This window comes from Mchenga conophoros, linkage group LG14, assembly GCF_057382185.1.
Source record: "Mchenga conophoros isolate Kocher_MC1m ecotype Shallow Benthic linkage group LG14, M_conophoros_male_GT1.1, whole genome shotgun sequence".
NCBI lineage: Eukaryota > Metazoa > Chordata > Actinopteri > Cichliformes > Cichlidae > Mchenga > Mchenga conophoros.
The window spans coordinates 16,021,614-16,045,572 of NC_140539.1; the positions used below are offsets into that span (position 1 = coordinate 16,021,614).

Below are 23,959 nucleotides of genomic sequence, written 5' to 3' on the forward strand. Positions count from 1 at the left end.
AAAGCTTTGGCTGTATTCCCCAACTGGTTGGGTGAGGTTGCTGGCAGTCGCTGTGACATTGCTAGCAACCCCAATGCGAGCAGGTATGGTGATTGGTTGATGATCAACTGGTAACCTCTGGTTGCTAGGGAAAAGTGTGAATTCCATGACCGGTTGGCAAGTGGTTGCTGGAGGTTGCTGACAGTCCCTAGCTTTGAAAATGTTGTAAACAATGCTGCACAGTAAACCTCCTTGTGACTACTTTTATCACTAGCAGGTTTCCATGGTCACCAGTAGTTTCTGTGTTGTGTGCAACTGTGCAAACATGCAACGTAAAGTGAGGAACATATATTTTTACATTAAAACTTGGTTCTTTGGAAATGTGTTAGTTACAGTAAGATACAAAATTTACCCTGAAGATAAAAAAATCTGTTTCCTACTTGCAACATGCTTTTTACAGTCTCACTTTGCAGCCAAGTCGGTATCTTCCATTAAACTATCTGCTAGCCAAAGCAGGTTTTGATGATCTCTTGTGTCACCCAAGAATGCCCCTCTAACAGTGTTTGCGCAAATTAATTGTATTTCTATTTAAATATTAAAGGTAGCCATTTAATATAAACCATCACCAACTACTGGCTGCAGCCACAGAAAACAAAATAAAACATTTATAAATTGACTCCAAACGTTCTGCTTGTACAATGAACCAAAGAGCAAGTCATGTTATATATCAGATAAATGTGTCAAATTAGTGAAGATGAGTAGAAAGCTACTGTCTGTAACAAAGTGGTCGTGCCACTAAAGTAATGTTTCTTTATCCCAATGCAGTTTAAACAGGCAAGTTTACAGCTACGAGGCGTTAGCTAGTTTTGGGCAGTTTTCATGGTGGATTTGGACCATTTTAACACATCTTTCTATGGTACTCACCTGCTTTGGAGCAAATTTAATGTACTCGTTCAAAGGACCTCAGCTTTTGCCTCTTTTAGTACTGTGATAACTTTTTATCACTGGAGCTAGCATCTTGGCTGTCTCCAGAGTTTAAGCTAAATACAGCTTGGTAGCAAGTTAGTCGCAAGACTAGCATAAAAGAGGACTGAAGATAAAGTAAAGTACAGAAAATGAAACGGGGCCTTCACTTGCATAGTGCTTATCATCAGGGCTTGACATTATTTACCCATGCTTAGCAGAGTTATTGATATGATATTGAATCGCACTGATTCAATATCATATCGCATCACATCCGCATCCACATTCAATCACATCCACTCACACACTGAGCACCGGCTCCCCACAGGGCTGTGTGCTGAGCCCCCTCCTGTATTCTCTCTACACCCACGACTGCAGTTCGACCCACAACAACACTCTCATCATAAAGTTTGCTGATGACACCACGGTAGTCGGACTCATCTCAAAGGGAGACGAGGCAGACTACAGCGAAGACGTTCTGAAGCTGGCAGCCTGGTGTTCAGAAAACAACCTGGCACTGAACACTAAGAAAACCAAAGAGCTCATTGTTGACTTCAGGAGAAGTTGATGTAAAGGGACTTGGCCCCCCTTTACATCAACGGGGAGTGTGTGGAGAGGGTCCACACCTTCCGGTTCCTTGGTGTCCTCATCTCTGCTGACATCTCCTGGACAGACAACATCTCAGCGGTCGTCAAGAAGGCCCAACAGCGGCTGCACTTCCTGAGAGTCCTCAGGAAGTACAAGCTGAACTCCAACCTGCTGCTGACCTTCTACTGCTCGTCCATTGAGAGCCTGCTAACCTACTGCATCACGGTATGGTACGCAGCTGCACCAAGGCGGATAGAGTGAGGCTTCAGAGTGTAGTCAAGGCAGCACAAAAGATCATCGGCTGCCCTCTCCCCTCCCTGATGGACATTTATTCCTCCCGCTGCCTCAGCAGAGCAGCAAACATTATCAAGGTCAGCTCCCACCCTGGTTTCAATATGTTCAGCCTGCTTCCCTCAGGGAAGCGCTACAGGTGCATCAGCACAAAAACCCACAGACTCAAAAACTGTTTCTTCCCCAAAGCCATAACCACCCTGAACTCACACATGCACCAATAACACAGCACCCCCCCCCCCCCCCCCAATTTTTTTTTCTTCCTACTTCCTCTATGGACCACCACTGTGCAATGCCAATTCTATGTGCAATAACTCAACTGTATATACACAACACTATTTATTAAATATTACTTTTTTTTTTAAACGGCTTGTATATTTGTACATTTTACATATATATATATATATATATATATATATATATATATACACATATATACATATATATATACATATATACACATATATATATACATATACATACATATATATATATATATATATATATTTTTTTTTTTTTTTTTTTTTTTCCCTATGTTAATACTGTCCATATGTATATAGCGCTGCAGAACTGTACCCCCCAGCATGTTTACACTGAGCAGGAGATGCTCTGTATCTCATTGTACAACTGTATAGTGACAATAAAAGCATTCTATTCTATTCTAATTTTACTCATCTCTTTTCTATACATATTTTATTATTTTTATTTTAACCTCCTGTAAATTCAGTGGGAAACAATGAGGTGAAGCCACGGTAGCAAAACAGAGAAAGAAAATGGTTTCATTTAGGGAGCATGTATCTGACTGCCTCCTGGGGGATTTAGCTCCTGCTATTTTCACTGCAAGCTTTTAAAAGCTATCCACCTGCTCGGTCAAAGGTTTCCCATTCGGTCATGTCAGATGGGTTTCCATGGTTTAATAGCTGAGGAGTCAAGAAAACATCACGTTACGTATCCTCTTTTCTCAGCTTCTCTCCCTGCATTATTAATCCAATGCTTTCAATGAATTTCAAACGGCGTGCGCTGTGCTTTGATGCTGAGGAGAAGCATGAGCGGTGCGAGGGTATGAAATATCCACGCTAACTCAAAACACAACACAGCTGTGCCTTTTGGGAAGAAAAGTCTAATTTAGGGCTGGTCTTTGATGCAGTTCAAACCACAACAAACACGGATTACTTCAAGTGTGTAAAAAAAAGTGCATACAACACTGCAGGTGATGCTTACCTGTCAACATGTGTTCCTGATTTGTTCTCACTTTTGCATTTGTCTGTCAGGAGAAAGCTGAAGGGAAGTGACTTTTAAAATTCACATTAGAATAAAACAGCTGAGCTCTCTTCCAGTCACCCCTGCAGCGCCAAACAAATATCAGGACCAGATAAGAGCACTGTTTTGTTCTTCCTCGTTACTAATCCCAGTTCAAAGAGAGTAACTGAGTCTCTGCTGCAGCCTTTAGTAATAGCCATGAAATTAGCTGCTTCCTGCATTGGAGCTATTGGAGCTGATATTTCACAATACACTCATGTGGCTCCCAGAAGCTATTGTGGCACCAGTTGACTAGGAGAAAAGAGGACAGTCAGACTGCGTTGCACTCCATCAGTACTCACTGCACACAAAACTAGCCTCAAGCTCATGGGCCTGAGTCTTTCGTGTTTGCTTTTGGAGCTATAATGTTGATGTAAAGTCACAGCTTTATTACAACACGACCATTCGCAGATATTTTTTTTAATTTATTTGTATCACTAAAGCTGTCCAGCAGGCCTATTAGTAGATAGTAGCATATGAGTCCATTCCATTTATTATAAACTAAGCAAGTCAGTCATTTTTACCTCATTTAGGGTTGTTAAATGGTTACAAATTACATATAACCATTCATATCCTTCACAAAGGGTTTGTTGTTCATGGTCCTTTAAAGCCAACCGATAGTGCCAACATTTCAAATGACAGCATTTACCATTCATGGCCGTGCTCCAGCAAGAATTTATATAGCAGTTAATCTGTGTTTTCCAACAATTATACAGACAGTTAAATTCAATACAATGTAAGGAAGCAGTGTTAATAAATGTACTAGTCCAGCAACCACCGTGGTGGTGTTTGCAATCTGTCTCTAAGCACACTGGAGATTAAAGCTGAGATGGTAAATTCAAGTTTCAGTGAGAGGTTGTTGCGTCATTTAGTCATCAGCATTAATATTTCACTTTTTCCACAGTTACTGCTGAAATATACGCTGTGTGTTAAAAAATTACTTGTTTATCTTCTAAATTGCTGCAGAGTATGTCTGAGGGTGGTTTTCATAAATCTGGTAGCCACAGTTACAGCACGAAATAACAACTGTGAGGTTTTAAAGGCATCAGTAGAAATCACTGACTCTCTTCTCTTAGATAACACCAGTGCATATGTAAGCGTTGCTTGACTTGAGGAGTTGGAAGCAAAAACTGTGAAGAAGACCTTCTGGCTAATAGTTGCTGATTTATTCTCCCTGTGGAATCATGGACCAACTATTTACCGTTTAGGAAGTGCAGAAATAGTCTGATCTGTGTTTTTTGGGGGTTCTTGGAAGTTTATACTTAAACTGTCCGGTCTATTAGGAGAGTCCCAACAGAGGGCTGTTGTTACATGCCATCCAGTCTTTGTTTAACCTAAACCTGAACTCTGTCAGTGCCCTATTTGCTAACACAAACCTGCCTAACCTATACAGACATGCTTGCGTGCACAGAGTGGTTGTATGTGACAGTGCACCCTGGTAACAGCAAACAGCTACTACATTGGGGCGCGCAATAAATCGAATTTTAATCTCGATCATCATTTTAACTTCTCACAATTAAATGAATGCGATCAAGCGATATTGAAAATGTGCGTCTGCCAACAGAACTTAATGTAAAGGCAAATTAAGTGCAACCACGTGTCAAGAAAAACTCAGTTGTCCGCAAGAGCAACGGTGAGCTATCCATCCAGTATTTCATTGGACCAAATGTTTTATCCAAATTTCTCCAGTACACATGCTGAGTGCAAAGACTTCACAAAAATGTTGCACATACGTGACAAAAGCCGTTTTCATCTGACACAATTATTTGTCTTTTCTAAAGTGGCCACTGTACGTAAAAGCACATAGGAGAAATAGAGAGTAATCTCACAACCGTGGAGTGTTTTTTTTATGAGTTTTATTTGCAAATGTCATGCAGATACAACGAATGAAGGGAAAGACTTTAATTTGCTTTTCAGAGATGCACTTCGGTCAAGTGACTGAATATCACATTTGTCTGCAATAATGCTTTAATTTTGATTTCTGATTTAATTTTTATTGATGCTGTCTAGCACCAATAGAAACATTTGAATCTCTCCTCTGACACAACCAAATAATTGCAATGAATGTAAACGTCGCCATAATAATGGTGTAATACTAAAGTTACAACAGGTTCTGCGGGGTTTAACAGGTTACAGTTTGGCTACAGTTCAAGAAGCGTCTTGAGGTCATTGTGTTTATAGCAAGAGTTCTTAGCTCAGCACTGAGGTGATGATGAGAAGCTATAACACTCGAGTGCAACGGAGAGAGGAGGAGCCATTAAGGCCGAGCTGCTCTGGAGCTGAGCCAAGTGTAAATTGCAATAACAGCAGCGCTCGATGAGTGAGATTACTGAGGGGGAAAAGGGGGCTATCCTCACGTTGCAGATTACCCTGCACTCGAAAAAAAATCAGTGCACCTGTAGAAAGGATGGAGGAGAACAACAAGAAACTGAATTTCCTGCACTGAGAAACAAACAAGTAGATGAGAAACCAATCAAGCAGAAGAAAACAGTAATTATATGATGATGAGGGAGCTAGAGAGTAAAGAGATACATATTGTGTGTCTCATTAATCATTTACAGACTCAAAGGGACACAAGGTCAGCAAACAATGCTTGGATGTGTGTGTGTGTATGTGTGCCTTTAGGTGAAGTTGACAAACACAAACTATGATTGCAGCGCACCGCATGCAAAGCTGCTGTTTCTGCATTGCAATTTTGTGCCTCCGGGCTTTCAATTACAGTACTGCAAGGAGAAAACATATACGCGTACAGTGCAAACAAGAGTCCCTGCATGCACACGTGCCCCTAAACAGAATAGCAGAAAATCCAGTGCGCGCATACCATAAGCGCATTGCACATCAGAGAAATGTAAATATGTTTTATCTCTGATTGGGCATTCATCTGGGGATGGAGCGGGAAGAGAGCGAGGAGGTTTTTCAGAGAGAATCCTTTAAATCATCCCCCTCCTTTCATTCTGCCGAGAGCGAGCCTTTATTTTCCTCACTCCAAGTCAAAGTCGGTTATCTGCCCTGCAGAATAGGATGCTGGAGGCAAACCGACACTTTGAACCTGACTTTTGTGTGATTTATCATCAAGTCGTCAAACTCCAAGTTTTCAAAGCATTTCTTGTTCAGTGAATGTCAGGATTGCGTCTAAGCAAAAAATACCAAGTCAGTGCTTATGTAGTTAGGTCTACATAAAACAGGTCCACATGAATGGAGTCTTAAAGGAGTGCTTCTACTGCCATCCTGCAGTTAGACACGATCTGAGGAACTAGTGGTTATCTGATGATTAACCTCTATGGGCCAATGTTTCAGCACCTCCAGGGTTGCCAGCAGCGAAGACCTCTAATGTCAAAGTCAGCGGATGGTAGCCAGTGGTTTCGAGACTACATGTTGGCCAATGAGTTCCAATATTATATTAAATATGATGTTATTATTCTGTTATTTTATTGTATTTCTTTTGAAAATTAAACGTGATATAGATAGGAAAGTATAGAGGTGCTTCTCTAATGTCTGAATAAGAAACAGTCAACAAACAGAATAAAACATGGCAGGTCTGAGGGACTGTCCAAGAATAGCAACTTTATTTTACATGAGTGGGCGGTGATTTCATACCTGTTGATCCCTAAACTGGGCAACATCACAACCATCCTGGTTATTGTATTGAATTTTTTCCTCATTTATGGCGTTTTTTGCCCACAGATTCAGCATAAATCTCTGGATGACCAGTTTCAATTGCAAGGTGACTACATGGGTCACCTGCAGGAAGCAACGATCGCAGTTCAGCTCAGAGCGACTGCAGTCACATTCAGACAGATTGGAAGTTTGTTAATAATTGCCGTCTAATTTATAAGCACGGACATTTTTTCAGCTTGTTGCAGAATCCGTCTGCACTGATGAGCACAAGTTGTCTGCAACACGGGTCTTTGCAATAGCAGACTCGACTCACCTGGTTGCTACCTGGTTTTCTATATAAAAGCAAAGTTGCAGAGCACCAATGTCATTCTGCAGTTAGACTGTCATTCTTCGTCATTAATTGTGGAAGAGTTTCTGTCTCAGATCTTTGATGTTCCGTCTGTAATGTAAGTAGTGGAGGTGACTTCTGTTCAATGGGAATTTCTATGTATGTAGATGGCAACACATTTGTAATTATCAACAATTTATCACAGATAGCTGAGGTATTATGACAAACAGATTGCAGGTAATTGCAAATTTGATCACCTAACTGAAAGCCGACTGAAGAGGTTTACACACCAAATGCACTGCAGAAAAAATTCAGAAAAATTCCGCATTTATCAGATTCATACTTGTAACATGTAATGCATATCCGCAATGAAACCATTGTGTTTGCAAACAATTCAATGAAAAAGATGAAGTTGAAATGAAGAGATGGTCCTGATCTTTCTAAACAAGAAAAAGAAGAAACTGAGGTTCTGGGTTCATCCGATTCTCAGGGAAAGGCAGCAACAGGAGGAATTTCATGGTTTCCTACAAATGTCAGTGTGGCAGTTTGGCGGAGGTGGGAGCACATCTGAGGAGGGGGAGAAGAAGCTGATTGACCCGGAGCAGATTCTAGCTGTGTCTGAGGTGAGACAGTGATAAATTACTACTCCCATATCATTGTACTGATCAGAGCTGTTCATTCACGTTTGAAAAACTGAGATCGACCCAGAAAAATAATTCCTAAATTAAGTGGTCAGTGTAAACAGCTAAAATATTTTTAAAACAAGAATTTGAAGGCAGTGAGCTAAACCCTCAACTCTCTTACTGCTGTTTTACTGCTGCAAAAGTCATGTTGAAGACAACAACTATGAATGGTCACAAACCTGGTCCCTTTTTTTGAAGCAACTGTTTTAAAGCCTACAGTCACAATCATTTTGATCCTGCCGCGATCTCCAACTACTGTTTTCCTACTGTAGCTTTAGAAATAAAAAGCAGATTTAAGCCCTGTCCCCACAAATGAGGGCCAGATACTTCATTGCCCCTCATTTCCTCCACAGTGTGCGAGCACAAGTCTTCATCACTTCCATCTGTTAGCCTGCACAACCGAGCCTTTAAGGAAACAAAAGCGGCAACAAGGATGTGAGGCATCAGCAGGAAGAACGGAAGTGTTAGCGCTGCACTAAAAATAACAAACTCACCATGTCGGTTACATATCTTTTCCACAGGCTTCCCACAGTAACATACAGAGATACGTGCGGGGCTGTAGACGCCTTGTTTCCATGACAGTGACATGTTAATAAAGGCGTAGCGATCTGCATCTGCAGCCTTTACGGCCATGTTCTGTGCTTTTCAGGATGCTGCTGTGCTGTTTCCCTCTCAGTGCTCTAACTTTACTCTCCACCTGCCTCTTCAGCTCTTCAGAAATCAGCGTGTTCATCCTCACTGTGCAGGCAGTGGGAGTGGGTGTCTGCTTGTGCTCTTTACTACAAGTGTTCTGTGTGTGTCTGCGTTTGCGTGCGCTGGATTGTGTGTTACAGACCACTCATCTGTATGAGCTCCATTGGCAGTTACATAAACCATACTGTCATAAGGGCCACAGGGCGTCCTGAAGCATCGCCAAATCAGTGCTGGGTCAATAACTCCTCACTGCAGATTTTTTGGATTTTCTTTCCTTTGTTGGGCGGCCAGTGCACGTCTGGTTGAGAGTGTGGAGGAAGTGGGTGGGTTCTTACTCCTGCAGTGCAGCACCATGAAACATGATTACTGAGTTTCCCTGGATGTTTTTTTCACTTTCTCTAGAAAGACGGGCAGTAGTTTGACCACAGTAATTAGAACATAAAGAGAGGCTTTTATGAGTCAAAGAGAGACATTAAGTGAGCATTAAGGTTGAAATGTGTCTGAGCTGCTACTCTGCATGTGAATGTGGCATTCATGCCAAAGGAAAATGGTATTAATCACTAGTGACAACACAATTACCAGTATAGTTTTCTCTTTTAACTCCGTAAGCTTTCACCGAAATAATGTTTTAAATGGAAGTTTGGCTCAAAACGGGTACATTTTCATTCTTTTGTGCCAGGAAAACAACTCTTATTTTATAAAATTATAAAAATTGCTTTTTTAAAACCTTTCACCGCTGCCAACACATCACTGTTGTGATACAGCTGCCACCAATAAACACTGGCAGATATTAACCAACGCTGTTGCTCAGCTCATATTTGGGCGCATTCGCAATACTGTTAAGCTAAAATGCTCTCAGGGAATACACCTACCTTCAGCCAAAAAAAGGGCTCCTGTTAAATTGCTGAGTGTCGGTGCGGGAACGGCACTGCGATGAAGGAAGGTGCTACTTTTACAAATAACGAGTGGAGTTGGCTTTCCTCCTCAGTGGAGAATTAGTGATACTGTAGGGGGAATCAGCAGGGGAGGAGTACGTGTCACAAACATCAGCTGTTTGAAGGTGACTTGAGATGCCTGGACGTTTGCACAGTCAGCCCGGGGAACCTCAACACGTAGAAACTCAGTCGCACACATATCGTTTCATTAGGCGAGGAGATGATGTCAAACTCCTCGTTCCCCTCATTTCTCTTCCTCACTACTCCTGACACCGTCTAGCCACCTTTACTTGTGCCTGTCAGTGTGAGAGACACACTTTTAGTTGTTTTGCTTCCTTTGCATTCCTCCGAATTTCGGGCTGAGGAGGGCTTTCGGTAAAATTACGAGCCTAAGCAAAAAAGCAGGCCGGCTGTCACGCAACCAAGGAGCCCTCCCTGGAAAAGCTCAAATCAAACCTCTCACACTGACTCACAAAAGTCTTTTTCTTTTGTTTTGCTTTGCAGCAGTGAAAGTCTGAGCTCTCATAATGCGGTCAACACTAAACAAAGAAGTGCTAATGCCTTTGGGGCGCAGAAAAAAAAATAAACTACAAATATCCCTGGAATAAAAATCATTTGTTTTCATGGTGTGCTAGTAAAGGGGGAAAAGCTGTTTCCACTGAGAGAAGCAATGAGGGAAGGAACAAGAGGAAAGGAGGGGGAAATGCATTAGAACCCCCTTCAAATTATTTTTTCAAGCTTCCGTCTGTTACACAAATTAATGAGCCTTGAAATTGGCGAGATTACATCTTTCTGTGTTTCTGTCATTAATGTGGGTGTCGCAAGTGTCTGGGGATTGGTTTTCCTCGCATTGGCATTGTACATTGTGCTGCCACAGACTGCACTGACCAAAAGAGCCACAGACTAACCAGCAAGCCAGGAAATAAACGTGAGCGGCTTGAGGGTTCATTCAGTGAGCCTGCTGATTTGACAAAGCTTTGCAGCAAGAGCGAAAACTTGTTTCTATTTTAATGTTTTTAACACAAAACCATCTTTTCACAGAAAGGTCAAGTTGTTCACAGAGCTTAATGAAGCCAGTGGCTGAATATTTCAGTTAATTTACAGGTGTTGCTTCACACTGACTTACACTTTCATGTCTAAATAGTGGCTGTTTTGCTGACCTCCTCTGGTTAGCTAAGCTTAAAGACAGGAAATCTTAACCTCCAATGATCACTCGGAAAACCCGCCCACAAAAACGTTCATTCGTACACCGACCGGTGTTGGCCAAGTTACCTGAAAAAAGTAATTAATAACTAATTATTGATTACTTCTCCAAAAAAAAGTAATTCCATTACTTTACTGATTACTTATTTTCAAAAGTAATTAGTTACTTAGTTACTTTTTAAAAACATGATACACAACCTAAATACGTAATAAAGCAATAGACCTTTCAGCCCAATTCTATTTTTTCTGCATGATCCATCATATAAGATAGAATTTTAATTTAATTTGTGTTTACACTCATTCTTTCAAATTGATGCAAGTAAAACACAGCAATAAATAAATAAGATCAAAGACTCAGCGGTACTACGTCCTGTCGCACTTAGATCTATTTTCACCTGTTTAATAGGAGTGGGGCGGGTGGAGGTTTGCCCGGTGCTACAGCGGTCATGTCAGCGGGGAGATCCGGGAGTTTCTCTGTGAATTTCACATTCCCATGGCGGCTTGCTAGGTACATGCTCAGATTTGTAGTTTAATTTTTCGCTGTAGAAAGAAGTTTTCTTCCCACGCAGAGTGTACAGCGGATGCTAATGTTTCTTTCACTTTTTGCGGGCTAAAACTCAAAGTAATGTAAATACGTCCACGCTTTAAACGCTGCATGGTCGTACTCTCTCCCACACTCCAGATTATCTTTTGTTGTTCTACACACGTCTGTTGCTGCAAGGGGCGTCACACGCTCGTACGTCATTGTCACGAGACACTCTCACAACCAAAATCACAGTTTAGCAACACAAAAAGATGATAGCTCTGTTTATTTTTATTTATTTTTATTATTATTTCATGAAATCTGAAATCACACTGTAAGATCTTTGTAAACATACTTGCAAACAGACTTTCTTGCCTCATCTATTGTTTTATTAACCAAAATTATATTTACACCTGGAAAGCTTCTGTAGCTTCTTGCATTAACTCAGTTGTGTGGCTCACAGGAATGGTTATTTGTATTTTGAAGCAGATGAGATGAGAATGAGGGAAAAATGAATATTTTGCATCCCGGAAGCTTCTTAGTTAGTTGACCTGTATAGCTGATTCATTAGCATAGCTGGCATAATGTGATAATTGAGGTTTTGGCTTCAGCTTCTTTGTCTGGCTCAGGATCACTGACCATTTTGATCTGATGAGCTAACATCGAAGTAGACCGGCTTGTTTAGAAGCGGGCCAACCAGCTGGCAGGAGCTCTGTTTTTCAGATACAAGGCAAGCGGCCATCATTTGACGGGGGGAGTAACATAAAGAAAGCATGCTACCTAACCAGGCGACCCAGATAGCACCCCAGTCTGCCTTTGTGGGCCAGGCAGCAGGAGAGTATCTTTGCAAATGAAGTGAAAAGAGCAAGGTGTTCAAATTAAGGCTCTAATTATGTGGAATGACGATCTGTCCTCTGCTTGTGCCGTCCCGTCGGACATCGTCAGATAGAGACGGCCCACAGAACAACTTCCTGAAGAAGAACTGGTATTTGATGTGTTAATAATCAGGAATCAACTCATAACCTGGAAACGATTCCACAAACTTCCTTTCTCCTTGTTCAGTGGGTTCCCTAATGTGTATTTCTTAGCAGTAATAACCAAATCAGAACTGTGGATAAAAACAACAAGTGAGGAATTGGAAATAAATTAAATCACTCTTAAATTAATTTTATTTAAAATAATTAAATCATTTTTCTACAGTTATTTTAAGGCTTGTGTCCCACAGTTTTCTGCCACACATGATGCCCATTGAGAATTTGAAAAAAAGAAAAAGTAGGTCAAGGACAGTTGAGGGTGAAACAACGTAAACGGCAAAAGTTTCTTTTCATTCTTTTAGTTCTTGAAGTTTACGTCAGAGAAAGATTAGTCTACTGTCCTACCACGAGAGGCGAAAGTATAGAAACCACCAGCCTACCTACTACCAACCTAAGATCTTGATCAGATAGTAGAGAGTTCAGCCTAAGAAATCTAAAGGTGAGAGGGGTGGATGTGGATTTGATTTTTGAAAGTAGCGGTGTTAAGGGGAGTGTGTCTGTACTCAAAAGGAGCATGGACTGTGTATAAAAGACAGACGTAGCTGCTTTGACATCCATCATTGGTTACTGAGGTCTTGTTTTAAAGCATGTGGTCATCATCAGCCTGATGCTTTGGAAGCAAATGATGAACAAAGGATGGATCTACTAAGATTGCCCACAGAAGTCTAATTCAGGCTTTAGTCTCTCCTCCTCCAGCTGATCCTTGTTCTGCTCTGCAGCCTTGGTGAGTTCAGTAAAGAAGCACATGAAGCAGAAAATGCAGAAGGTTCTTGTTCAGGTGATCCTACAACTTGCAGCGAAACTCCAGAGCAGAATTAAGATTACTGTCATGAGGTACAATCCAACACAGATGGAGGAGAAGCTCAAGCAGCTGATAAATCTCAAACACTGGCAGTAAGAAAACACAATATAGGAAGGGCCAGAGTTAGCTGGTTAGCAGCAACTGAACTTTCAAAGTAACGCCAAGGGGATTGTCTACTAGTTTATTGATTGTAAACAGCATTGTTGTCTCCGTTTTTATTATTCCCGGTGGGAAAGTGCAAAGGCCAGGAGTTGAACTGTGTCTGCTCAGATGAAAAGTGTTTCAGGCAGATTCGCTCTGAGCAAAGACGGTGACCTGAGGGCCATGAGGAAAAAACAACTTTACTTCTTGCATCCGAGTGATTGTGTGCTATTTGTTTTACCATTTCTGGCTAATGCGAAGAAGGAATGCAGAACCTGCTTTTATATTTTGGCATTGCTATCCAATCACATGAATTTATGCCACCTGATCTGTGTTTCCCCTCAGCTCTGATCACCGCAGACATCCAGTTACTTGTAACGCCAAAGACCCACAATGTAGAAATGAGAACACAAGTCAGGCTCCATATTTGTCCATAATTGAAAGAAAAGAGAATACTGCGATTAGACTTACAGCTTTGTTAAATTAACCACTCCAACTGGAAAGTGTCACCGCCACTGTGTTCATTATAAAACATAGCCCAATGCTTCTGCAGGAAAACATTCAGATCAATTCTGTGGTTTATTAAAGAAACAAATAAGACGTCACACTGATTATTGTTACAAATACATGTGCTCAAAAACATCCCTAGAAAATGAAACCAATAATAATCAGTGTGACATTTAAGCATGGCAAACACACTATTATTATACCAGTGAAGACAGGACACGATCTACAAAGAGGGATTAAAAGAAAAGCCAGCAGAGTATGAACACAGTTCTGTTGCAGCAACTTGTAATTTTATGCACTGCGGCTCGTAATAATTACCGAGAACACAGACACAGGACATTAAGTGGCAAATGCTGATATGAGGACAGTTCAGAGTTTGCTGGATTCATGCATCAAGACTTAGTGTAGCCTTTATTCTTCCTGACAGAGACATTTAATAACAAAACACAAATAACATGACCTCCGTTTAAGAACTAAATGACCCGAATGAAAGAGCTCAACTTGGAACTGCTGAACAAAACAGCAGTTGTTGTAGCAAACTGTAAGTTGTAAGTGCAAACTGAAGAACGTTGAGGGCTACAGTTGTTGCAAAAACATCTAACAGCGTGCACAATCTTATTAAAGAAGTCTTATATGGCTTTACCACCCTGTGGTCCCTGAGGTTTTCCTGCTCTCAAATCTGCAGAGTGTGACGCTTTAATGATTTTGTGGGAGGGAAATTTGCAGCTCTGCTAATTCAGCCCTTCCCAATCCTCACCACTCGTAAGGTGAATGACTAAAATATAGGTGCCCGCACCGTTGCTGATGTTGCTGAAATGTGTGATTTATACGACTGCGGTTAGCACAGAGAGCAGCCATGACTCTGGCCCCTTTTACCCAGCAACGGTGTCTATTAAACCTGCACTTACGTATTTTACGGTTGGCAACCTGTGCTTTCATCTTTCAGTCTGTAGTGTTACCGTATTGAGAGTTAGTTTATTGTTCAGTCATAACGTACAGTGCTTGAACGTTTTTCTGTTTTTCCTCATTTTTATGTGTCATATTTTTCCATCAGTGTCAAAAAGTGGCAATGATGAGTGTTTTTTGTGCGTTTTATGTTTGATCTGACGGCATCTCATGCATCAACCAGGACAGGACAAAACAACTTCTGTAAACCACAGATTTAATAAAGATGTCATTTTAGGTTATTGGTTCCCTTCACATTGTAGCTATTGGCTGTGCAAGATGCAGGGGCCCATCAGTGGTGCATGCACGCAGCTGGTGAATTTATGGCTGCATACTAATCAGACAACAGTCGCACATGCATTACAAAAACTGTTTTCATCCCAGTCGCTTAAGCACCCAGTGTGTAATAGTTTCGCTGCGCATTCGACACCAACCCAAGTGATTAATGACGCTGCAGCTGAGTAAATTGCCATTCATGTCTTCTGTGCTGTTGATAAAGATTGTGCTGGTGATGAAGTGTCTGTTAATAAGACACATGAAGGAAACTAAACCTGATATGAATCAACAAACAGATAATAAATGGGCTGATAGCATTATCTGGCTGATGTGACATGATTTCTAAGTCATTTTAAAAAGAAAGAAGCACTCTTTTATAGTGAACAGAACCCATACTTAGGATACCTTTTGATACCAAATTCTGGAAACGTGATGGTACTTCATGTTGTTTGTTTGTTTTCTTTTCTTTTCTGTTCTTTTCTTTTTATTACCGTAGGCAGTGCATTGCTGAGGCTGCAGTACTTCCTGAACTGACAAGCTCAGCATACACATACAAATGTTTTTGTCTTATCCTTACATGTTGAAGAAGAAGAAGAGGAAAATGCCCAAAAGCACAGAAAAAAACTACACATGGACAAATGCAACTAGTGCAACTGCCACAATAGTCGTCTCCCAAACATTTATAGAAAAAGTGTGGAAGCAATTTGTTTTGTTATCCTACACTTTAACTTTTTTTTCCCTTTGAGACAGTTGCTATAGCCGTTGTGAGATCAGCTATGTCACATAACTTTAGCCTATTATATAAATACACTTATATCAATCCATCCATTCTCTTCCACTTATTCTTATCAGGGGCTGGATGATGAGCTGGATGATGAGCTGGATGATGAGCTGGATGATGAGCTGGATGAGCATTAGGGCTGCAACCCTCAACAGGTTGCAGCCCTAATGCCGAGAAACAGACAACCATTCGCACTCACATTCATTACCAATGGGAAATTTGCTAATTAACCTAACCCCACAAACTGCATGTCTCTGGGCTGTGGGAGGAAGACGGAGTACCCATGCAGACACAGGGAGAACATGCAAACTTCACACCCCAGCCTTGTTGCTGTGAGGCAACAGTGCTAACCATCGTGCCACTGTGCTACCCAAAATATGCATATAAATATTTACATAAATGCTTAAGCTAATATAATAATTACCTACTTTATACCCCATATTAAAGTCAGCAAACTGTTATATTTAAGTGAAATGATGTGATAATTGCCTTACCATTATATTTTATTAGTAGCCATAGCTGCTAGCTACTAGCTTAGTTAGCTAGCTTAGATAAACTAGTATCTAAGGGGGTGTCCAAATTCATGGGCTGCATCCTCCTGAGGACCCGGCCCACGTAGACCGCGAAGGCTGGGTCCTCAGGAGGATGCAGCCTATGAATTTGGACACCCCTAAAAGCTACCTAGCTTAGCTTTACAGACTGTTAATACGGCTATTGGGTAAATGCTGATAGTTAAATTAATAACATCAACATGTGGTCTGGCCAGGTTAACATTTATGATAACTATTTACTATTTCACTGCCGTTGAAATGGGAGCTTTACTGAACTCTTAAAATTCAGAGCAACTGGTCATGTGATCAGCTGCGAGTGAGGGGAGGGGCTGTGTTTCTGTCTGCAGCACTGCTGGCATTGATACTGTTGCAAGTGAGTATCTAATCCAGTATTAATTTCTAGTATCAGAGCTTTGATTTTCTGGCAACCTTAATCCCTAATGACTGATACACTGGTGGCCTAAAATGGTTACATTACATTTTTTTGTTTAAATCGGGATTTATATTTGAATACTAACAAATAGAAATTTTGACCAGTGAATGAGGAACTGTTACAGGTTATATATTTAGCCAGGTCAATTCAGAAATTTCACTCAAAACCAGAAACAACAATCTAATGAAGATAAACAGATACTTGTTTCAATTGCATTAAAGTGGTGAATCAGCTGACCAGCACCCTAATTCTCTTTAAAGGTGCCATCAGAGTGCTTTGATTGTTGGTACAGATCATCTGTTAAAACTATGACAGGCTAACAGCAATAAATGGCAAATAGGAGACGATTTATTTAATGTCAACACATTTTAGTCCATTTACAACGCCAAGCCAATTTATCTGTCTGTTTCACTGGGGTGAAAAACACTTTTTTACACGGGTCCATCTGTCCATTGGACAGTGTATAAAAATATGGCCAACAGCCTTGCAAATCAGACTGAAGCAGATCTATGCAATCCCCAAAAGTCCTCTAATCCAGCAGTACATGCTTCAAAGCTGCTTAATCTCTGATTGTAGGGGCAGACCAGTCCATGTTATAGGTTTACAATCTGGAGAGACTAGGACAGATGTATTTGAATTCTGCTAAGCATCAGTGCAGATTTGTACCCGTAGATGCAGCCTGCATTTCAAACACAAAGTACATCATGCTACTTATGGACAAATCAAACAAATGGGCTGGAGAACAAATGCTTGAACTTTGAGTTGGCAAAGTGTTGAGAGCAACAAAAGCGAGACGGAAAAACCATCATCTGAAGCAATTCCTTACATCCACCCCAGATAATGACCAAAAATGAAAATTGATACCATTACTGTCACCGCATTAATAAAAATGACACATAAAGCCACAGCAGCAAATACATTTAAGCGTCTGGAGTCATTAACACGCTGAATTTATTACAACTCCTGTTACAGTTCCTACCCAAAGCTCATGGATAACACCAAACAATCCAATCGGAGGCGTGCGACGATGATGATGTGTGAAGATGTCAGTCCAGCATTACTGGAGACTAATGGAAGTCGGAGAGCTGCTGCCACAAAACACACAGCAGAAAATTATCTGGGTGTCAGACTCAATTACAGTCGCCTTCCCTCGTGAAAAATAGACTAAGTTAGGAGAAAATAATTTGATCAAGAGCAGCAAAGCTAAAGATGGGTGGTTAAGTAAGCACATCTGAAGTCTCGCAAAAACTGCAAAGCTATGGAGAGACGCCTGATTTATGCTGGCTATTAATATGATGGCATCATTGTTACACTGGCCTGGGTTATTTCAGTCTAAGCACTTAGAGGAATCCAATCTCTGCTTAAAGTGGATTAAACAGCTTTTTCTGTCATGTTTATGCTTCCTGCCTGCACCAAAAGTAAGGCGAGGCTAATTCTGAGCAGCCTGAAAACTCTGATTTCTTACTGAGATCACATGAAACTGTTCTTATCATTGAAAACTCAAGTAATTTAAAGTAAAAACATTGTTGGCAAGGTCATTTAGATATTCTAATATAACCTTTTTTATTTTGAAATCAGTGAAAGGTCTGAATGTCCAAGGAAGCTGGAAGTTGTATTTCTAATCAAGCTAATTAGCATTTCCATTCTCAGATGGGCCAACTTGTTCAAAAAATTGCTGCACATCGCAAAAAACTACGGGTTAGGATGAGAAAAACACACACACATGAATGCAACTTTTCTCAAATGACCCTGTGCACACACCCACCACATCTGTGCTGCTACTTTATAATCCAGCCAGTTTGTGAGAGCACTCCTTTGACGTTAATTAGTGCAGCAGAGTATGGATGGGAGGTGACAGTAACAACCAAGAAGACCCTTGACTCAAATTATGATGGAGCTTATTTGGCGGTGATGGAAACAAGCCATTCCTGAAGCTGCGGACACCGGAGACTGCTGTTTGGGCTTGACGAGAGCTTAGTTATGAGTCAGTGTCTGCAGGAATGTAACAGCATAACAGTGCCATTGTGTAGTTTGCAAATGCCTGCAAGTCAACGGGAGTTCAAGTACCCTTCAAACAACTATTTTGTGAACTGTGCATTAACCCTTCGTCGTCCCTTTCTTAGTTTAGAGTCACGCTGTTGCCACTTCACACACATTTGTGAAGTGTCCAGTGATGATGTGTGGATTTTCTGTGTGCTAGAATTTCTAATCCTGGTTACTGTATGTTTATTTTATTAGTTTAACTAAATAGAGTCCCAAGGTTCTTTTGTTCTTGCTTGTTTGAATTGTTTTTTTAGTGCAGGGAGTCTTCATAATAGCAGTTCTGCGGGGCACACACAGTCACCATGGAAACTGATGTGATCCTGTTAAAAGGGTGTCTGTAACCATGATAGGAAAAGGAAAAAAAATGTGTTTTTGCTTTTTGCAGCTCCCTCCAGTGGCCAGTAATTTTTTTCATCTTTTTTTTTGGGGGGGGGGGGGGGGGGGTATGGGGGCGAAAGTAACAACCCAGGGCAGGGTGTTACATCAATACATGAAGTTTGAGCTTGTTAAATCAAACTGCTGCTGAGATAAAAGCTCACTTCCTCTTCAATGGATGTCACAGACTGTTTTGAGAAATAACTTTCATGAGGTTTTATCTAAAGGTCATTTGTTTTCTGCAAAAGATTTTTTTTAAAGGAAAAACCAACTTCTCATTCTGTGGAAACATTTTTAACCCTTGAAAGCCAGAACCATGAACTAATTCCCCCCAAATTATATATATATGTTTTGTTAAGAAAGTAAAAGTGTTTATTGAACCATTTGACAAATATTTTACAAGTTATAATGAGCATTTATGAGTTTTAAACATATTTAGGAATGCATTTCTGCCGATTTCTGGTAACTACGCAAACACTTCAAGGTCACGGTAATGAGACACAGCTGCAGCAATCATGCGAAAAACTGCTTCTGCTTCATATTTCTTATTAGAATATCCGGATGTTGTCAAACAGGTGAAGACAAAACCACTTTGATAGAGACCACAGAAGTAATAAAGTCTCTAAATCAGCCACTTCCCTCCATGTTGACTGCCTCACAGTTTTCAGGCTCTCTAGTCAGCTTGTTCTCTCCTCCATGTCATGAACACACTGACAGATGTAAGCAGCTTTAGGGACTTTCAGTAGATTATACCACTAGATTTCTTTTAAGTTTCCTTTAAGTCATAGATTTGGTTTATTTGCCAAGTGGTAAAGAAGAAGAAGAAGAAGAAGAAGAAGAAGAAGAAGAAGAAGAAGAAGAAGAAGAAGGGGAAAATTCAGAGTAGGTGTGTGCAGATGAGGGAGAGAAAGAGGAAGGTGGAGAGAGCAAGGGCAGAGTGTGAGGCGGGGGTGAGGGAGGATGCACTGCAGTGCTGACCGCTGCGAGACTCATCCATCCAGAACATGCTGAGCTGCTCTGCTTTGCTCACTGGCTTCAAGTCAACTTCAGAGTCTGAATACGTTCATGACTTTGATTGAGGACTTCTTCGCTCTGCGCAGCACTTGCCCAAACGCTCCAAAGTTATTTAGCATCCCCCACCACTGCCCATTCTCCTTCCTCTTCCTCACATTTGCAGCAGAGCCACATAGTCAATAAATTTATACCTCTTTTAACCAACAGGCTGGCTTCTCTTCACTTTTCACAGCATTACCAGACCAAAGGCTCAGGTTATTCAGGGGATTCAATTATTTAGAAGCTGTTAATGCTTTCATTGTGTGTGTGTGCCTGGAATGAATCAATTACTGAGGCAGCCAGCGAGTGGCTTGCTGTAAACAGCTTGAAGAGACGCAAAGGTGACGTCTGCCACCGATCCATTTAAACGAGTGACAAACTGCATACCCACTACCCTGCAGGACCGAGCTCTGACAGAATTGCTGCCATTGTTACCTGAAGGCTGTTGCTGCTGTGAACACGTGGAAGCGGCTCGCTCTGAAGCCAAACAGACTCAGAACTTATCCTTTGTGCAAACATTTGTGCCTACTCCATGTTTTTTAACCTTAACGTATGCACGATGAAACGCAAACAAAAAAATTCTATATAAGCTTCTGAAAAGCAAACACACCTGCCTGTACAAACAAGGAAACTCCCACAACTCCAAGCACACTTGTCCCTGGTAAGCACTTCAGTTCAACTTATTTTCTCATAAGATGCAGCAGAAAACCGTAGCGCACTATGAATTCATTCATGCTCGCTGTCCGAATTTAAGCCATCACAACAACAGCAGTTTGGTAACAAGATTAAAAATGTCAATTTATTAATTAAAAAAAATGGTTGTTGTTTGTCAGGTTTGCCAGCTTCTGTTTTAGTTAGCAGGATTATGCAAACACCACCATGCTGAATATCATTAAACTTGGTGCAAAGGTGGAGCCTGGGAAAAGGAGAAACCAGTAAAGATACAGATCCCTCCATCTATAGCATTGTGGACACTGGGAGTAACTTTATTTCTAATTCACATTTATGCATGATTTTTTTTTCTTTTATTCTCTGTATATCGATGGGAGTTGATACTTCTATTTTGAAAGGAGAAGAGCGGGGAGGAGGAGAGAAGGAGAAAGACGACAAATGGGGAAAGTGGGAAGCATCAACTGGTATGTTTTTGAGAGGCTGTGTGGGTAATTCATCCAGTATAATCCATCCAGTATCCATGGCCTTAGACACAGGCGGGCTAGTGCAGTTTGTACTAGCCAGTAGTGTCTGCTTAATAAGCAAGAATTATTAACAGACTCTTCAGACTGAGGGCCTCACACTAACCAGATTGAGCACATCACCAATTATATTGCATCTCCATGGGAGCATGTTTGTTGCTTCTATGAGACAGTTCAGGGCGACTCCTCTTGAACGTGGCTGGTGCGCAGGAGCAGCCACAACCAAAAAACAGTCCAGTCCTTTAACAATGGGACTTGTTGATTCAGGGTTGGTTCTGAGGTCTGTGTGAGTGTGTTCATGGGGCCAATACAATATTCATTTGAATAAGAATGACCTTGCATCTCGCAAGAGACCATTTATTTTTCATAATTCCTGTTAGTAAAGAGTTCTGTTCAATTTGCCAACCTTCCTATACATTAATGCTTTGCATGTATATATATGCAAAGCATTGCATATAAATAGATAGATAGATAGATAGATAGATAGATAGATAGATAGATAGATAGATAGATAGATAGATAGATAGATAGATAGATAGATAGATAGATAGATAGATAGATAGATAGATTAAAAAAAATTCTGTGAAAGGTATTGTTTTTGCGAGCACAACTTTGACTGACTGAACTGATTGCAAGGCGTCTGCACCTCTGCTTGCAGCTGTGTGCTGATGTCCCATCAGCAGATGAGTCCAGACATCTCAAGTACTGACCAGGATGGAGGTGTCACTTGGATCCACCTCCGTCTTCTGACAGTGTCAATCAAACGAACAAAGAAAAAAGAGCTTTGAAGATATTATTGTCAGAACAGCAGCTCTTTTTAAATGATTTTGTAAACCAGGTGTGATAGTTGCTGAAAATATCAGCTATCCATACCTAAAGAAAAGAAAAACTGTGGTGACTCTGGGTGTAATACGAAAAAATTTATTCATTAAATTGAGCTATTTATAACCTCCTCCCTCCAATTTCATGGAGCTGAAACATCTGTGACTGTGTGGCGTTTTGGCGGAGTTAGGAAACAGCAGTTTTCCACTGAAAGCTGAACCCCTGTGATGTTACACGTTTTTAGCCAGAACTGCTGGGAGTTTGTGAAGCACAATAAACCTACAGTAGAGTTGGCACAATCGCCATGTACTACCAGTCACACAAGCTATATGATAAAAAGCAAAACACTTCAGCAGCCTCTTCGTATCCCTGCAATAAAAAGTGTTTTAAAATGACAGCGAAGAGCACAAAGGGAAAAAAAGAAAAAACAAACACACACTGCGCTCAAATTCACCACCTTTTGTTCCCTGTAACTGCTGTCAAACCACGCTGTGTAGTTCAAAAATATAAATCACAGCAACTGTACTGAAAAATACAGTTATTTATCGTAAATCCACTGTCACTTCACGGGGAGTAGCCCACGGTGCAATAATGCGCCCCGGTGTTTCCTACATCGCTCATTGTTCGGCACACTTTGATAGTGTCTGACGCTCAGTACTGAATCATATCCGAGCTGCAACAGAAGATGTGAAGAAATCCCATCAATTAACAGAAATCCGGCGTACACGGCAGCTCGCGTGGGGCGTTAAACGTCTCATTAATACAGTTTCCCTTTGCGCAAGGACCGTGCGTAAAAGGGTTCATCCCGACGCTTCTTTGGTTTAAATCATAAAATAGTCCTACCTCGCTCATGATGGACAGTAATGCCGACGTTTCCCTCCCTGCTTCCACTGCGTGTCTTGTTGGAAAGTGAAGTTTCGGGCACGGTGATCTTTAGAAGAGTGGCTCGCCGCGGACAGAGCAGCTTTATAAAGCGTTAAGCCCAACTCCTCCGTGTCATCACATCACTAATAAACCAATAGGAACGCCGTGGGCAAATGTGTGTCCCAAGTCACCACCCAACTTCTTCAAGCTTTCATACGCTGTGTAAGCCCTTTTCACGGTGATCAGCCAAACGGAGCCGCTGTCTCCTGTTGATGAACACCCACTCACAAAATGTGAGCACCGGGAGGCATTTCATGCGCCAGTCATCATGTCATCAATAAACAGCAACATGTACCACTGTCATTTTCACCTCAGCGTGTGCGCCAGTGCGAGCTTCGTGGCAAAAACTCAGTAGTAAAATTAGCAGCTTCTTTAATTTCCCTTAAAAAGGGCAATATTCACTGCTGGAAATCGGCTTTATAATGTTTGTGGGAGTTCTCTGTTGTACAATTCCTCTTATATTGCTTTGCATTACATTACACTCGGATACAGGATTAGTTATGCCTGAATAAATGTTTACGCTGGCTTTTTCTTTCATGGAATCTCAAACAATGCTGAATTTATTGCATCAGAGAGTTTAAGATTTGGGGTTTAAGTTTATTAAATTTCTTGAAAATGAAGGTGCTTGTCTCCATTAAGAATATAAAGTATTTCTAGTAATCCTTTTACTGCAATCTACAGTAACTGTATCCAGCCCTGTCCATTTCCCTTTTCATCCCATTCAGCATCTATTTCAAATTGTAGTAGGTAATCATCATTTGTCCTCAATCCCTTGATCCATTTTAAAAATTGCATGCAATGTTTCTCAAACTGAACATTTTAAATAGCAAGCAGCTTCAATCCGGTATCCAGAAGGTAACTTCCATCTGCATCATGTACATGTACATGGAAATTGCCTCAGATAAAGAGGAACAGGTCCAGTATTCACAAAGCTTTGATGTGGATGCTATTTGAAGGTTGTTCGGCTTTCTTGTGG

At 41.0% G+C, this 23,959-nt stretch overlaps 1 protein-coding gene across 1 annotated transcript in view; it reads right to left on the reverse strand.

The window, feature by feature from the left end:
• Window positions 1–23,149, reverse strand: part of pcp4b (Purkinje cell protein 4b) — a 41,134-nt gene extending 17,985 nt beyond the window's left edge. The window contains exon 1 of the mRNA XM_085245512.1: window positions 22,903–23,149. Coding sequence (XP_085101638.1) covers window positions 22,903–22,911 — 9 coding nt within the window. The 5' untranslated portion in view covers window positions 22,912–23,149. The remainder of the gene's footprint in view (window positions 1–22,902) is intronic.
• Between the last annotated feature and the right edge of the window lie 810 nt (window positions 23,150–23,959).